A 17,528-nucleotide genomic window follows, 5' to 3' on the forward strand; every position below is an offset into this window, starting at 1 on the left:
TCTTCCCTTCTCATCTTTTACCGTACACGTGTTCGATTATTAGTCGCTCTACGCCATCAATTCATGTGACTTACGTGGTCCGTCTGTTTTAATTTTTTTTTTTTTGATCAACTTTTTTATTTAATTACCATTTTTAATTCATTGTGACTTTAAAAAGGATTTTATTATTCGATATTTACTAGGCTTGTGTTTTTACCCCAAACCAAAATACCTACCTAAATTCGAATAAAAAAATCTAAACCGGATCCGAACAGTTATATAAAGATAACCCAACGAAGTTTATGAACTTAGTACTTTGGGTACAGTTATAACCCGAACCGAACCAAAATTCGAATTAAGATCCGAAAATATCTGAACATAATTAAGTATGTTAATGTTTTAATATCGATATTATTAAAAGAAAAGTACCCATTAAAAAATACTCCTAAGTTTTCTAACTTATTTACACTTACATACCACTAAAAATTAAATTAAACTACCTATTTTAATGCTTGTCTTTTCCAGTTAAATTAAAGAGTTTTTCTTAATCAAATTTAAACTTAATGTCATTAAAAGAACCTACATATTTTAATGTTTGTCTTTTCCAGTTAAATTAATGAGTTTTCCTTAATGAAATTTAAACTTAATGTCATTAAATGAACTTAAAAATACATCATATTTAACGTACCTTATTACGGACGAGTACGGCCCAATAATGAACATGAATTTTATTTTTACGAAAACGTGAATCACTTTACTTATGTAACATTTAAAATATATTAACTACAATATAACAAATGCATATAACCTACTTATACTTTAGTTTGAAATGATCATGCTCAAGTTTTATATAGTCAACTTATTTCATGCTTCGATCGATGTACAATAGTCAAACCACCTATATTTTTCGTTTTCTTTATAGGATATATCAACCAACCAATCATCCCGCTGATTTTTTAAGCTTTATAAAAAAACAAATCAATAAATACAAACTCAAAATCCAATATCTTCTATTAATCAAAACAGAATATCTTCAATGTCGTATCTTTAATGTACCTATTAAATATAGAAACTGTAACCATAATTACACTAATTATAAGAATATATTTGATTCCAACCAATTGATCTACTACTTCGGTAATTGATTTGCTTGTAGAAGAGGAAACAATAAATTTAAAATTTATAAGAATACAAAGATATAGAGATTCCAACCAATTGTCTATATTTGCTTATGATTTTCGCATAATAAGCTTCAAATTGAACATTTAAAAAGATGGAGAGATTTTTTTTAATCTTTTACCGACACAAACTTAAACAAAACGAAGAGATAAATGTAATTTTTTTTTGTTACACTTTCCGGAAAAAATGGTTACAACATGGGCTTTCATAATATGGTCTTTTAACGTATTAATGTCATGGACATTTAATAATTATCTTGACGAAAAATAAAGACTATAAATAATTTATTATTAATAAAATTATGAAATTATTTACAATTTGATGACTAATTCATCGCCTTTTTTTATATGTTAAATTTTTCATAGAAGTTTAAAAATCATTTTATTTTCTTTAAACATGTATAACTAATTTATAATCTTTTATGCCATACTAAGTCATGATATAATATTTCTTCATATTTTACATTAATAACCATTGTTTTTATATATCGTGTACAATTCTCTAATTACGTCTATTTGTTCAATTTTGTATATGATATCGAATATTCATCATAAATAAATAGTTTAAGATGCCAAAAAATTATTTACTTGGTGAATATAATACATCAAATATTACAAATACATCATTTAGTTAAATAAATAACCAAAAATCAAAAATTTATATTCGCGCTGGCGCGCGGATCAGGATCTAGTGTTAAGTTAATTTAGATATTTCATAGTTTACAAAAGATTTTTGTAGTTTAATTTATTTGTTATTTAAAATATTTTTAATTAGATTAGATAATTAAACTAAATTTTAATTAGATTTATGAGTAATTTATATATTTTGAAAAACATTTGTCAAAATTTTAAGTTAAAAATAATATTTTTGGACGATTTCAGACATTACAATCCGATTCAAACCGAACTCGGTGGGAATCGTACCAAATTTCGATCTAATCTAAACTATTAAAACAGTAGTACAAATAAATCTTATCCCTGATTTTTCCTCAATATTTACATTTTAATGCCACTGGCCTAAACCATGATTAATACTTAAAATAAACCATTTCAATTCTATTTAATTATTGAACCATATATTACGATTAAACCATCTTTGACAACTTTAACCAACGACAATCAATTGTCTAGTCAACTGAATTTATTTTACCAAAGAAACAACATATGCAAACCTAAATTATAACTTATCAGAAAACTAGACAACTCTAATTCATCACAAATTGAATTAAATTATTGTACTCGAGTTAAAATTACGTTGAATTTGAAAAAAAATATTTTATAGTTTAGGTACTAACAACAATAGATTTTTTTTTTCAACCAACAACAATAGATTATATACTAACATGGAACTGTTGATCATATATATAATTTTTATATGTGTACATACAATCAAATGTCATGTCCGTTTGTATAGATTACAAATGTGGAATATTAAACATGTTTTCTGTTTAATATTTCCAGAATAAATTACATACTAAAACATGGTTTGCCATTAATCACAAATATTATATTAATAACCTTAACAAAATATAGCTAAAACATTTTGAATGTTGTGTTCAACCGATTTTCTTATGCCTACAATCAAGGATACTCAAAATGCAATTCCTATTTTTTAGGTATGAAATCAATCAAAGTGATATCATACTACAAAATAATATTTGCCTATTTTTAAGTGATTTTTTAATAGATTTTCATTATATTTTAATCAATTCTAACCACTTCATTTATTATATTTACTAAATAAATTGAAATCATTTACTACAGAAGTACAAAACAAAACTTATTTTTTTCATTTTTTTATTTTATCTTACATTTATTTTCTTACTTTTTAGCTATACTTCATTAATTATATTTAGTATAATATTTTGACAACATTTATTTTACATATTAACTATAATAGTTTGACATATTTGAATGAAAATACTTTATTTGTGACAAGAATTCAAAATGGTTAACAAATTTGGTTTTTTTATGTTTATATAATCAATTAGACATAGACATTCGGATACCTATTCAGCTACGACTTATCTCTTTTGGGTATCAGATTTTTTGAGTTTTGAAACTATGCTTCATTCCGGTATTATAAATTTTCATGTGGGCTTCGAATCGGGTCTTCCCAAGTCAAGATGAATTTAGTTTTGATATATAGAAACCTACAAATATCCAAAATCTAATGTATGTAAGATCGGTTCGGATATTTTTACCAAAAGTAACAATATTAACCTAAAATAACCAAATAACCAAAAGTAACCATATTACCCTATTTGATTCGAGTTCGATTCGGATGTATAAAAACTTAAAATATTTAAATACTTATACAATTAATTATATTATAACACATATAAAATATGTAATACTTATCATAAAAAAGAATATTAATTTATAAAAATAAAAATTAACATCCGCACGGGTACGCAGGTCAATCTCTAGTAATTAGTAAAATCCGAGTGTGATTTACGAGTACAATACCAAAAATCCAAAAATCTGAATCACCGAACCGAAGCCCACGGGTTCCAAACGCCATGCCTAATATTTACCATAGTTTATAAATCCTCTTCAAATCCGCCAACTAATTTTCTTTTAGATCCGGAAAGGACATGGTGGTAAATACACGCAAGAAAAGACCTTTGACTATTAAGCATCTCCGACGCGGAGAGCACTTCTGTCCACCCTACTCAGCATCTTGACCGTCCATCTTACACCCCACCGATTCAAATCTTCCAAAGGTGCCACAATACGACCAACGTGTATGGCCACGTTTTTGCCATCATGGAAGTTGCATTTTTTTTTTTAAGCCATTCTTTAATTATTAAACAAAAGAAGACACTAGGACCCACGATTCCGACAACTGCTTCTAATCCAACGGCTGGGATATTACTAACGATCCAACGGATGAGAAACAAGCCACGCCAGTTGAATATTGGCATCTAGAGAGAGGTTTAAATGGGCCAGCGAGGCTTTTGCGTTGGCGTAAACGAGTTTCTGTCCACGAAGTGGTCCCTACGTTACGAAATGCGACTCACATGGATGTATCTACCTGTCGCTTAATGATTCGACAATGTAGAAAATATTGTCTGGAACTCATACTTCCCGATGACGTAAGCGAAGGCAAAGACCACGTCAATTTCGAATCTAGGCCGTTTGGTTCTGAAAAATCTGACGGTGATGCAGCTTTAACGCCGCCTCGAGTAAGAATAAAACGTGTGTATATATAACTCGAATCATCTGACGTGGCGATCAATAATGTAATGGAGAAAAAATGGATTTATTATTGCTACGTGTGGGGTCGAAGTCAGAAAAAAGAGATATAAATCGACGGTCCAAATGTCTTCCCGACAAAATGACGTGTCTGTCTGGTAAGCAAGATAGTCTTACGCATTTATATGGGGCCCTCATGTGACGAGGACTCGAATAATCTTTCAACTTTCCGGTATTACCCTTAACGCCTTTCACTAATTCCTTGACGTACCACTCACTCTTGCCGCATTGTTTGAACGTCTCAAATACTTCATGTTCACACCAGAACATGATGGTCTTACAGAGTGACCCTCGTAGAACCCATATTATAGGCCCATCTCATATGTTAGGCCCATCTCATATGTTAGGCCCTAATTTATTTTCCGTGTCAAAGGCCGAAAAGCAGACCTGGACAATTTAACCCGGATCCGAAATTCCAAACCGGAACCGAATCGAAAATTTAGAAGTACTTTTTGGATTCAGATTTTTTTTATCCGAAAAAATTGGAACCGAAAGAAACCGATCCAAATAAATTCAGACCCGAAAAGAACCGATCCAAATAAATCCGACTCGAAAAGAACCGATTTGCACCCGACTCAAAACATGTATATCCAAACCTCTGATTTTTTATGTTTTCTTTATATATATTATTTTATTATTTAGTTCAAATATCTTTTGTTAACAATATTTATTATTATTTTATGATATTTAAAGTAAAATGAAGCTTTAAATGTAAAATTTAGAGTTTAAAGATGTTTGTTTTAATTATTAAAAATTAAATTTAAATTGTTTTATAAAATTTTAGATATATATGATAAATACTGACAAAATTTGAAGGAGTTTGGGCATGTCACAACAGAATTCTATGTATCTATGAAATCGAGTATGAAATTCTGTTTTTTTAGATTCTAAATATCCGAACCCGGATTTGATGTGGACCCGAAAATTTTAGATATTTTATAGATTTTATAGTTGTAGATCCGAACCGATCCGGATCTGAGAAGAACCAACCCGAATCTGAACCATAATTTTACAAATATTTATTGGGTCCACGTATTTAGGATTCGAATGACCCGGAACCAAAAAAACCGCCCGAACTCGCGCCCAGGCCTATGAGAACCTAGTGCAAATAGATAAAATTCCAATTAAATTCCAATAATATTATAGGCCCATCTCATATATTAGGCCCAATTTTATTTGCCGTCTTGGGGTTAAGGTGAAGAGAAACTAGTGCAAATAGATAAATTCCAATTAAATTTACAGCGTGGATACTCTTTTACTGCTCCGTAAGTAAATTACAAAAGACACTCTTGGTTTGAGCTACTACATGGAGAGGATAGAGAGAGACTGACAGAGAGAGATATTGATCAGTGAAGGTCTGTTCGTTTAATAGTGAGCTCAGCACGGAGATGGAGAATGCCATCGATGAAGTACTGACTATCCTCCGCGATAAACGAAGTCCAAGGGATCCCAAAGAGGTTCCTGTAACCAACAGCTTTGCCGCCAGTGAACGTGTAGTTCCCTTTGTACTTGCAAGCGTAATCCTGCGAAGGCTTCTCTCTAGCCGCGAACTCGTAGTCCACACCAAAGCTCACAGCTCCTTTCTCTTGCATCCCAAGGAACAGCCCAAAGCAGTGGAACGAGCTTTGCTGGTCCATGTTGCAGTGCGCTGAGAGGAAGAAGCCTTGACCTCCTAAGTGGAAAGCCTGAGAATAAACTCTCCCCGAAGGGAATAATCCTGTGCACTCCTCTCGCTTCAAGTCCAGGTACACTACGCACTGCGGGCGAGGAAGCTCGAACTCGACTACTTTCACGGGTCTGTATTTGTAAGCCCTCTCAATGAACCGGCGGTTCGTTGAGTCTGATCCTTCAGCTGCTAGGATGCGTTGCCTGTGTGGAGCTTCTGCTTTGAAGAAGAGCGCTTCTAGGACTTGCTTTGACGCTACTTCGTGGTCAAAGTCGCTGCAGGTTAGTACCTTTTTGAGTTTTCTGCACGTCATGTATGGGAAGCGGATGTAGAGCGCAAGGCGTGAGCCTAGAATCTCTCTACGGTCTTCCAACGAGCTGTACTGTCCCCTCGCCCATTTCAACACAAAGTCGTAAACAGCATCCTCGGAAGCAATTTGGAGATCATCGCTCGATAGTATCGCCTCGATTCCAGCCAACGGTAAGGCCATAACCTCCTCCTGAAACCTGTAAGCAAAAATGGTTTAACTTCCACAACACTCGAGAGTGAATGCATTTTTTGGAGTAGTCTTTTACTTACTTGGTGATATCCTTGAAGCGAGAGGCAAGGAACTGTTTAGCTGCGTCGGTTAAGGGCTGGACAGCTTCGGCCATTAAAACGCTGGAGGGGAGGTCGAGATAGAGCAAAGCGGAATCGGGAGTCATAGGCATGTTGCGGAGAAGTCTACTGCAGTACCTCATGCAGGAAGCAACCTCGAACTTGTCAGCAGCCATAAGCACATCCAATAAAGCAGGTGCTGTTGTGACAGTTAGAGAGTTGCTGTACACAAAGTTCAAAAGCTCCATCAAAGCACCTTCCTCTGCCATAAAAACACAGAGCATCAAAAATCAGTAAACAGAGTTAATAAAAAAGGAATAAAGAGTCAAAAGCCATACCTTGTGCAGTAATTCTAAGGGTTACATGTCTCTGTTCTGATTCCCTCATTCCATTAGAGAACAGCTACAACAACAAGCAAAGGACAGTGTTACATGTAACATAAACAAACCAATAAGACTCTAAATAAGAAGAAAGAAACCTTGTAGAAGAAAGGGCTTTTAGCAGCCAAGATAGGAGAGCTAATATGCAATTCCTTAACATTAACAACAGTAGATTTATCCATCCCCCAGTTCGGCTCACTAGATGCATCATCATCACCTAAAAAAACCATTTTACTATAAACTTTTACACCAAGCTACCTTAGAAAACAAAATTAAATTAAAAATGCAATCTCAATCTCAAGAAAGAACCTGAGAGAGTCTCCTCTTCAACCATAGCCTCTCCTCCTTCTTCATCAAGATTATCATCCAAATCCGGTTGGTTGTTATCCGTTATAATCTGCTCTTCAGGACATGCCACAATGTCCGAAACCGTAACTGCAAATCCAAAACATCAAAAGCCCTAAACTAATTAAAAAAATTCGAGATTTCAATCGGTTCAATTGATCAAAAGCCCTAAACCAATCAAAATCGAGATTACCATTATCCTTCTTATTGTTGTCCTCTCTTCTCCTCTTGCGATGACGAGCCCAATCTGCAATACTCGTGGAGTCCGACGACGGACCGCCGGTGATCTCGATCCGGAGCAAACGGTCGGAGAAGTTGCTGTCGTTGAAGGCGAATCCGAAATCGCCTTCGGAGGAGGAAGAGCCGTGGCGAGAGAAATTGGAGTCCATCTCCGTCTTGGGGTCGAATAGATCGGCGTCGTTTGAGGAGCCTCTCATCTTTCCCTCTTCTCCGTCTTCTCTCCGGCGAAAATTCGAACGGATTTGAATCAGGAAAAAAGAACGGCTACGGTTACGGTTACGGTTAAAGGTAGCGTATAGATTAAATGGATGATGTCTAATTAAAGGTTTTGTTAGTTAGCTAGCGCGGCAAAACAGATTCGGTCTCTTTAATGTAAATTAGATTCTGGTTATATTTTTTGTTATACATTTTTATTTTTAGGTCTTTTCAATTAGTAATTTAAATATAAGTCTAATAGCATAAAATATAATAAATAATATTCTAAATAATGATAAAGATAAAAGAAATAATAGTTGGACCATATTTTTATCAATGGGTCACACTGGTATTTTAATAGAATAGATTAGTATGTTTTAGTTTAATAGTTATATGGTGTGTAATGTAGAGGTGTCAAATGGGTGGGCCGGTCCAATGGTTGTCCATGTCCATAAACAAACGGGTTTAATATGGACAAACCCATTTTTTCCATTAGTTTTTATTGGACAAAATGTGGAAGATCATTAAAAAAATGGTCTTTGTTGGTTTTGGACTTTATGGATGTGGACTGTCCAATGGTCACAAAACCTAGGGTTTCTAAAATTTAAGTTTTTCCGCTAAAATCGTAAAATCGATTTATCGCTTAAATTTTGATACCAAATTTTCCCGCCAAAATCAGAATATCGAGTTTTTTCGTCAGAACCGCAAAATTGAGTTTTTCTTCAAAACGTAAAATTCAATTTTCCCGCCAAAACCGGAAAATCGAGTTTTCCTGCCAAAACCGCAAAATCGATTTTTCTCGCCAAAACCGAAAGTGTTGTACTTATGAACTTATGTATTATTGTACTTATGAATTTATGGATGAATTTTAATTTTATGAACTTATATATGTAATTGTAGGCTTATAAATTAAAATTTTCTTATATGGTCATTATGGACCCCATGGCAAAACCGAAAAATCGAGTTTCTCTGTCAAAATCAGAAAATCTAGTTTTCCGCCAAAACCGCAAAAATGAGTTTTTCCGCCAAAACTGCAAAATTGAGTTTTTCCGTCAAAACTGCAAAATTAAGTTTTCCCGCCAAAACCGCAAAATCGATTTTTCCCGCCAAGACCGGAATTGTTGTACTTATGAACTTATGTATTGTTGTACTTTTGAATTTATGGATGAATTTTAATTTTATGACCTTGTATATATAATTGTAGACTTATAAACTAAAATTTAAAATTTCTTATATGGTCATTATGGACCCCATGGCAGCCCATGAAAATATGGGTGTTAGTGGGTATGGTCCTTAATGGACATGATCACTATCTGTCCGCAAACAATAAATGGACAAATGGATATGGGCTAATGGACATGGGCTCGCCCAGTTTACGGTTCTAGTGTAATGTGTATATTAATTAAAGAATTTAGTTTAGACATTACAATTTCTGAAACAGTATTCAAAAGTTAATAGGGATTGAATTTTCAATTTATTTTCTTATTTTGTTCGAACAATTTTGGTTTTGTATATCAATATATTAAAATTATAAATAAAAGTTTATACAAAATAAATTTCATAGAAACACTTAAACAAATTTTCCAGAAAAAAATTTAGACATCAATTAAGTTTTATTTTGGGATGGGAGTTAGTATTTACTTGTGTTTGTGTATAAGAAGAATAAAAGTTTAGTTGTATTTTGTGTTGCTGTGTTGCTTTGGTAACAGGCAAAATTAGGAGTGTAATTGGTTGGAAAGCGTCGACTTTGGTAAGAAGACAACTCGTTCAACAAACGGCAATGCCTAATACCACTCGTTTAATATTTTGGAATCAAAAGTCTATTCTGGAGTTTCTTTATTTAACTAGTTCAACCATTGACAGACTTTGTTTATTAGATTTTGACCGATTGAACATTGAAAGCTTGGCCATGCAACTATCATAGGTTAACTGGATGTCATGAACACAAATTTTGACTAATCTATCAGTTATACACTTGGTGGTATAGGCCACATGACAACTAGAGGTAACCATTTCAACTAATGTATGTATTACAATCAAACCAACTATAATTTATAAAACACTTGACAATATATATTTTATAACAAATATATTAACTAATTTAATATAACACAAACTCAATTTTCTTATGTTCATGTAATAAATAATTTATTAAGTTAATTTTAAAAATATTATTCTTGTAAATTCGGTTAGATGTCCCATTCTAACTAAGATGAGTTCATTTTAATAACATATGAAATAATGTGACGCTGGTAGAAAAGACGTTTTATGTTAATTGATAAATAAAAAAGATAACACTTGCAAATTACGACTGAATATAGGTCAAGGTTGCATGATAAATTAATAAATACATACATCGAGTTACATTAAGACATTGCTAGACGCTAGTTATATTTAATTTGATTGAGATCCCAATAAACAGCATTCATATCATATATTGAAATCGGCCCACGACATCTTCCCATATTAAGCAGCATTAATAACGCTTCAATGCAAGCATCAAGCACAAAGACCTACAAATTAAACACATCAAATTGAAACAAGGTATCATTAGAAAACCCCACGCTGTTTGAATCAAGAAGAAGGTTGGTTGAGTCCAACCTTGAATGTAGTTATAGAAACTCTCCTAAAAATATTCTTATACTTGTCAAACATATATCAATTATGTGTATATAAAACTTTTCAAAAGCACATTATGCATATATGTTGTATACAAAGGTGTATAGAACAAGAGAAAAATAAAAGGAGCTCCCTTCAATCCAAACGAAGAGAAGAGAGTGAAATATATATATATATATATATATACACACGTAGAGAAAGAGAGAAGATTTAACCATTAACGCGGATGCTTAGTGAGGTGCTTAGGTGATTTTTGGATTAAAAGAAAAAGAAAATAATGTATTAATCTAAGCCACGGTGCTTAATTAAGCAGAAGAAGAAACGGTGCTTGGTGGACCCGTGTCATTAGACGCGTCTATCTCAGAAACCAGGAGTCATCTTCTCTCTTTCTCTCCCTAATCTTCAACTTCGTATCTTAAGCCCAGCGAATCTGAATTTTTCTTCAAGACTAACAATGGCGGGAGCTAACAGTGGAAAAGGCGACAAAAGCCGAACATACTGATCACGGGAACTCCCGGTACCGGCAAATCGACGACGGCTTCTGCTCTAGCCGAAGCCACGAACTTCAAGCACATCTGCGTCGGAGATCTCGTCAAAGAGAAGAACTTGCACGACGGCTGGGACGATCAGTTTGAGTGTCACGTCATCAACAAGGACTTGGTGAGTTTTCCATCGAAACTGTTTGTTTCTACTTGGGCCATCATAAAGCTTTACTCTTTAAACTAATTTCAATTCAAATTCGAATCTTGACTTAAACTTTGGAATTCATATGAACACTCAAATCATTAGCTTGCGTGAGAAGAAGAGTCTTTATTAGCCAATTTATTGTGTTTTGACTTTTGGATTCAGGTGTGTGATGAGCTTGAAGATATAATGGAAGGAGGAGGTAACATTGTGGACTACCATGGCTGCGACTTCTTCCCTGAGCGGTGGTTTGATCGTGTTGTGGTGTTTCAAACTGAGAACTCCGTCTTGTATGACCGTTTAACCAGGAGGGGTTATTCGGGTACCAAGCTAAGTAACAACATTGAATGCGAGATCTTCCAAGTCATGCTTGAAGAAGCAAGTGATAGTTACAAGGAAGAGATTGTCACCGCGATGCAGAGTGACACCATCGAAGATATCTCTGACAATGTGGTGAGTTTGACGGAATGGATTGAATCATGGAGTCCCTGGGTAATCATCATATGACGATGCATGTTTAATAGCTATGAACTTTGGTTTTTGGTAGTTTCTTTTTTTTTTTATGAATTCTGCATTGATCTTTGTTAGTTTGGCCATTTATAAGCACAAATCAGCTGTTGCCAGACCAGCTTATGTATATTCCTTTTGATACTTAATAAGATAAAAAAAAAGTTTTCATCTTTCATAAGGTGTTGTAATGTGCGAAGTTACACATGTGAATACTTCTTCCTCCAATATAACTCAGCTCCTCCAAGAACAACCAACACTATGAGTGATGGTAACACAAACAAAACAACAAGCTGAGGAGATGGTTGAGGAAGTTTTGACAAGTCCATTCTCTACAACAGCACTCTGCCTCTGCTAAAACTCCACGTTAAGATATATTGGTAACTAACCAATGACCATGTTGCTGCAGAGAATCCGAAGAACAGTTTTTGATCCGAGAAGGTTTCATTTCAGTAAGATTGATGGATCTTGACTAGAGAGGATGGTTTGACTTCTTGATTCTTAGAGAAGCCACTGTGACATTGAGTTAAGGTTCTTTCATAAAGGTTTTTTTTTTAAGCACCCCAAAATAACCAACTTGCATTGGAGGATCAAAATTTAGAGGTTTCTTAATTTGGGTTCTTAAGACATAATTATTACTAAAAAATGATTAAGCACCCTATTAGAAAGGAGTGTTAGGGTTAATGGTGCTCTAAGTAGCTAATGGTATGATGAAGATTATATAGTGGTTTATATAGATGAAGTAGCAAAAACCCTAGTTCTACTTCAAAGGACGATTATGGAAACATTGTTATAAAAATGGAAAATCATAGTAGGAAGAAATGGAAATAATGTAATAAAAATGGAAAATCAAGTAGGAAGAAAATGGAAGTAGATATTGTCACTAATTAGAAACTTAACATAATCTTGCTACGTATTAGATTCTCTTTTAATATACGGAACAGAATCGAGAGAAAGAGAGAGTAGGGGCCCTTACTTGCAATATCTTTGCTAGAGTGTTTACTAAAGATGTGGAGTTGTGGAGTTTGGTTAAATGCAATTACCGGCACATCCTAAACTGGGAAACTGGACCATGGAGGAAGCTCCGAGTCGCGGTGGTGAAAGACCGAGGCGCCACGTGGATGGAGGAGTAGAAGGACCAGCTCTTTTACTGTAACTACCCACCAAGAAACTTCGCCTAAGCGTTTTCTCGGGTTGGCGATCTATTTCCCCACCGGAACTATGGTGTCGCACTATTTCTCCATCAAACTATTGCCTCGTTTCATTTCCCCACCAAACGAAAGTTAAATATCTATATACCCACCATATCAAAGTTAAATATCTCTTTCCCCACCCGACCAATTTCGATGGTTAAATGTCGAAACCCCAGTACCAAACCATCAAACCTCCGTTAGTAAACCGAAGGAAAACCCAAATATTGGTAAACCGGACCTATATCTGGGTGATAACCCGAGACAACGGTCAAAAATTCCAAATCTAAAAAATCCCAAATTGATAAGAACCCTAGAAAAAACTGTAGAATGTGAATCTCAGAGTTCTTCTTCTTCTTTTCTTATTGTCGAGTGCTTTTTGCTTTTTGTTCTTAATCTCTTCTCACTTTGTGTTAATTTTCTGATCTAAAGCCATGAGTAACGTGTCTGGAGCTTCTAGTGGTTCGTCAAGTGGACATTCTGGAGGCAGAGTGTTTGGTGTGCCGAGAATTTGTCATTGTGGGGTTCAAATAATGGAATTGGTTTCTAAATCCAGCAACAATCCGTACCGGCGTTACTATCGTTGCGGATATGCTGTATCTAAGAAGGTAATTTGATTAATCCTTGCTTCTTCTTCATTGTATTAGTTAATGTTTTCTTTTCATAATTTTTTGTCTAAATAATGCACAGCTCTCAAATGACAACCACACTTTCAAGTGGGTCGATGAGGCTTATTTAGATGAGATAGAGGCATTAAAAATGAAAAATGCTTCACTTGCGGCAAAACTGGAGACAGTTACAATGGAGAGGAATGAGTTTGAGAGAATAGTGTTTGAGAATGTGCAAATGAAGCTTGAGAAGGATATTTTCGAGAGAGTTGAAGAGGCTTTGGTTGAATCATCTTCTACGATGAAGAAAATGATGGTTGTTGTAGTTGTTTTGTGTATGGTCATGGTTGGGTTTAGTAAGCTCTTTGGTTGAAAAGGTTTATATAGGAATGACCTTTGTTTTAGTAATCTTATGTTTTGTGTGTTTGATCATTGTGGTTTGTGTACTTTGACATGGTTTCAATTTTATTAATGCAATGACTTTGTCTATTTTAAGATGGTTGTTAAGCCTATTTTATTCAGTAGAATGCAATGATTTTAAAGAAAATATACAAGCTTTTAGTTGCAGTAACAAAGATAATATGAAGTGCAAAACAAAGATAGATAAATGTCATTACATTACATGGATCCAAGACCATTAAGTTCAAAACCAAAGATATATGTCATTACATAGCTGTCGAAAATTAGGTTCAAAACAAAAGATAATAGATGCCATTACATATCAAATCATTCAAGCTTGAGAAACACTAGCTTGAGTGAGAGTTCCTTGTGAGGATTCACCTGCAGTTTGAGATGTGCTTACCGGTACCGAATCATCATGCTTGCCCTGCTTTGTATGCCACCTCGAGTTGTGATTAGCCTTACCACAAATGCCACAATGCATAGTCCTTTTCTTGGCTTTTGGTAGCTTCTTGGTTGGTGACTCATTCACACCTCTTTTCCTTGTCTTATCCGCTTTGGTGAGCTTCTTCTTCTTCTTCCCTGTTTCTTTCCCTCGTTCTCCCTCTGTTTCTTCCCCTTGTTCATCCTCTACAGGTGGAGCATGTACATCAGGAGCATCTGTTTTGGGCCAAAACATAGAACCCCGGACTGGAACAATTCCATCTGTGTAGTTTCTTCTCCACTTAGCCGTGCGAAACCACTCACAAACATAGTCTGACGGATCAACCTTTAACTTCAGCATCACACCATATGCATGCTTACATGGAATTCCAGTGATGTCGAACTTTCTGCACGAACAAGTTCTTTTCTCCAAATGGACACGATGAGTTTGGCCATTCAATCTTGAGTCAAAGTAGCCTTTAACGCTTCTTCTAACAACACATTTGTTGGCTCCGTCTTTAAAGGGCTTATCAACAAGAGCCTTAGCGAGAACTCTCTGCACATATGGTGTACATTTTCCTGACAAAGAGAGAGCCAATTAAGTTAACTGAATTTATATTTTTTAGATATTAGAAGTATTGAAAAAAACTTACCTTGGTGTTCATGAGATTCTCTGGATCTTGTGGCTATACGCACCATAGCAAGTCTTGCTATTGTTTCGAGCATATGCACAAATGGCTTCTCTCTTGCCTTGTTGATGGAGCTGTTAAAGGACTCTGTCGAGTTGTTCTCCACATCTTCGCAGTAATTTCCCAGCTTGAAGAAAGCTCGGCACCAACTCCTCGGATTTGTAACCATAACATCTGTATACACACCTGTATCGTAGCAACTTAACCTGTCCAAGTTTTGCTGATATGTTGCTTCATTGTAGCTCCATGCTACACTCCATATGTAAGACTTCATCTGTTTTTTGTTGCCATGTTTCTTCTTCAAATTCCCGTAGATGTGTCTTACACACTTCCGATGCTCCATCTTAGGCAACTCTATCTTAATAGCTCTGATCAATCCCTGATACAGAACTACAAACTTAATCAAACAACAACATAAAGAAACAGTGATTTCAACCCAAAAAAAACAAAAAACTTACCGGGCTACGGTCTGAGACAGCAATGTAATTGTCACCATCCTTTAGATCCAAATCAACCTTCAGTTTTTGCATAAACCATTGCCAATTCTCGTTATTTTCCACCTTTACAACAGCCCAAGCTATTGGATAAATTGCATTGTTTGCATCTCTACCTAAAGCAACCAATAACTGTCCCTTGATTCTTTCTTTGAGAAAGCAACCATCAAGTCCTATCATTGGCCTACAACTCGCCTTCCAAGTATTCCTGAGGGCGTCAAAGCAAATATAGATTCGATTGAAGACATCTTGACCTTCATCATTCTGGAACGTGTCTACTTCAACAGAAGAACCAGGATTTGATTCTACTATCTCGGCAGCATAATCTTTAAGGCGTGCAAACTGTTGATCATGTTCACTCTTAATCCACTTCAAAGCTTTATTCCTACCAGCTTGACACTGAGGCCTAGACACACTAATAGACCAATTTGCCATGATCAATTCCTCGATCTTCATAGGCATATAGTATGTCGGCTCTTCACGGATCTTGTTCACAAACAACCTAGCTATCACAGGGACCTTCACCATCTCACACTCTCCATTAACCTCACATGTGTGGTTATCTACAAACAACCTAACTCTCCAAATTTTATCCTTCGGAAGGATCGAAGCATAAATTTTCCAGCCACAAGCTTCATCATTCTCACCATGACCAGCACATTCGAAACCAAGCTTATCCTTATCATACCTGTATTGTCTGATATTGCAGCGAGTCCTAAGAGCATAATCGAGGACTCTGTCTTTGAAAGCCACACCATTGAAGAATGTCTGGTCTCGGTACAAATGCCCATCACCACGGCGTATATGCGTCCTCATTCTCTGTGGGGCTTCAGGATCTTCTTCTTCCTCATTATCTTCATCACTCTCAGGCAAGACGTCATGCTGAATTGGCGGCTCACTCACGAAATTTCTCAACAATTCGTCGAGTTCAAACTCTTCTCGCTCAACTTCTTCATCATCAATTTCGAACTCTCCTTCGCCGATTATAGGTACTAGAGACATGGTAAACACGAATTCAATCGATTTCCTGTTGTTTTCTCTCAGGAATTCTCTCCCACTCTCTCTATTTCACGTTCTAGGGTTCTTGGGTTTTTGATTTGGGGATTTTTTGGGTTTAGATAGATTAGGATGTTTAAGTCGGTTAAGTCAAGATTCGGTATTAGTAACCCGTCTTAACCAAACTAATAAACCAACTAAACATGGTTTTATGTGGATTTGAGTGTTTAATTTTTGTCGGGTGGGGAAAGAGATATTTAACTTTGATATGGTGGGTATATAGATATTTAACTTTCGTTTGGTGGGGAAATGAAACGAGGCAATAGTTTGATGGAGAAATAGTGCGACACCATAGTTCCGGTGGGGAAATAGATCGCCAACCCCGTTTTCTCAATGTCTCCTCCTTCACACTCTCTCTCCATCTCTCCTCAAAATTTTAACCGACTTCAGAGAGAAGCTGCCTAAAATGGAGAATTGACTTCTTCTTCTTCAGACGGGGAATGCCGGATTTTAATGTCCCGAGGATGTTTGTGTGTCTTCTTGTAGGAGCCTACAGTTTCTTGTCTAGACACTCTCAAAGTTCATATCTTCTTCTTTTTCCTTAAGATCACACACAGTGGCTTATCTTAAAAAAATGTTGGATCTAGTTTAGGACTGATTAATTCATATATTTAGGTTTTAGTAATATCTAAAAGAACACATTACCGTTTCGACGTAACTAATATAGCTGAAAACATAGTTTACGTTTTATGGGGTCTAAAGGCCATATAATTTCAAGAACTAATACTCCAAAACTAATGTTGTTTTGAGTTTTTACATAATTTAGAGTGAAAATAGATATTATTTTGAGGATTAATATATTTAGTGAAAATGGTTGAAATTTTAATCTTCATCTACCAACTCTGCCTATCAATTGTAATAATATAATAGGATACTATATATTGTTACTGATTCAACTATGTCGTGTCTCTATTATAAATTACAACATACATATGCTTTTTTTCGATTTTCGATTTCAACATGGTACATATATATCTTTAATTCACACTTCGTATCCAAACTTACTGCTAGTGCTTCTTCA

The 17,528-nt window shown here is 35.2% G+C and overlaps 4 protein-coding genes across 4 annotated transcripts; 2 read left to right on the forward strand and 2 right to left on the reverse strand.

The window, feature by feature from the left end:
• Positions 1-5,611: 5,611 nt before the first annotated feature.
• On the reverse strand, positions 5,612-8,048 carry LOC106396495 (BTB/POZ domain-containing protein At2g46260). Its single transcript, XM_013836898.3, has 6 exons — positions 7,597-8,048; positions 7,368-7,493; positions 7,157-7,275; positions 7,017-7,080; positions 6,661-6,940; positions 5,612-6,587 (listed from the first exon to the last, which is right to left on the reverse strand). The coding sequence occupies exons 1-6, from the start codon at positions 7,838-7,840 to the stop codon at positions 5,762-5,764; spliced, it is 1,659 nt and encodes a 552-aa protein (XP_013692352.1). The 5' UTR covers positions 7,841-8,048; the 3' UTR covers positions 5,612-5,761.
• Positions 8,049-10,721: 2,673 nt separating this feature from the next.
• Positions 10,722-11,826, forward strand: LOC106405446 (adenylate kinase isoenzyme 6 homolog). Its single transcript, XM_013845989.3, is given in 3 exon segments — positions 10,722-10,930; positions 10,933-11,117; positions 11,307-11,826. Coding segments are annotated over 3 exon segments (546 nt in total). The 5' UTR covers positions 10,722-10,911; the 3' UTR covers positions 11,649-11,826.
• A 647-nt stretch (positions 11,827-12,473) lies between these two features.
• LOC106395454 (uncharacterized protein At4g04775-like) lies at positions 12,474-13,958 on the forward strand. The gene is made up of 2 exons (XM_013835906.3): positions 12,474-13,446; positions 13,529-13,958. The coding sequence occupies exons 1-2, from the start codon at positions 13,273-13,275 to the stop codon at positions 13,817-13,819; spliced, it is 465 nt and encodes a 154-aa protein (XP_013691360.1). The 5' UTR covers positions 12,474-13,272; the 3' UTR covers positions 13,820-13,958.
• A 913-nt stretch (positions 13,959-14,871) lies between these two features.
• On the reverse strand, positions 14,872-17,123 carry LOC106411482. The gene is made up of 2 exons (XM_048754410.1): positions 15,416-17,123; positions 14,872-15,336 (listed from the first exon to the last, which is right to left on the reverse strand). The coding sequence occupies exons 1-2, from the start codon at positions 16,451-16,453 to the stop codon at positions 14,872-14,874; spliced, it is 1,503 nt and encodes a 500-aa protein (XP_048610367.1). The 5' UTR covers positions 16,454-17,123.
• Between the last annotated feature and the right edge of the window lie 405 nt (positions 17,124-17,528).

The sequence above is a fragment of the Brassica napus genome, chromosome C4, assembly GCF_020379485.1.
Source record: "Brassica napus cultivar Da-Ae chromosome C4, Da-Ae, whole genome shotgun sequence".
Taxonomy (NCBI): Eukaryota; Viridiplantae; Streptophyta; class Magnoliopsida; order Brassicales; family Brassicaceae; genus Brassica; species Brassica napus.

Coding starts and splice junctions, on each gene's coding strand:
- LOC106396495 (XM_013836898.3), bottom strand. CDS start 7,840: ATGAGAGGCTCCTCAAACGACGCCGATCTATTCGACCCCAAGACGGAG. Junction 7,276..7,367: donor TGAAGAGGAGACTCTCTCAG/GTTCTTTCTTGA, acceptor TGGTTTTTTTAG/GTGATGATGATGCATCTAGT. Junction 7,081..7,156: donor AAAGCCCTTTCTTCTACAAG/GTTTCTTTCTTC, acceptor TTGTTGTTGTAG/CTGTTCTCTAATGGAATGAG.
- LOC106411482 (XM_048754410.1), bottom strand. CDS start 16,453: ATGTCTCTAGTACCTATAATCGGCGAAGGAGAGTTCGAAATTGATGAT. Junction 15,337..15,415: donor CTGTCTCAGACCGTAGCCCG/GTAAGTTTTTTG, acceptor GTTCTGTATCAG/GGATTGATCAGAGCTATTAA.
- LOC106395454 (XM_013835906.3), top strand. CDS start 13,273: ATGAGTAACGTGTCTGGAGCTTCTAGTGGTTCGTCAAGTGGACATTCT. Junction 13,447..13,528: donor GATATGCTGTATCTAAGAAG/GTAATTTGATTA, acceptor AATAATGCACAG/CTCTCAAATGACAACCACAC.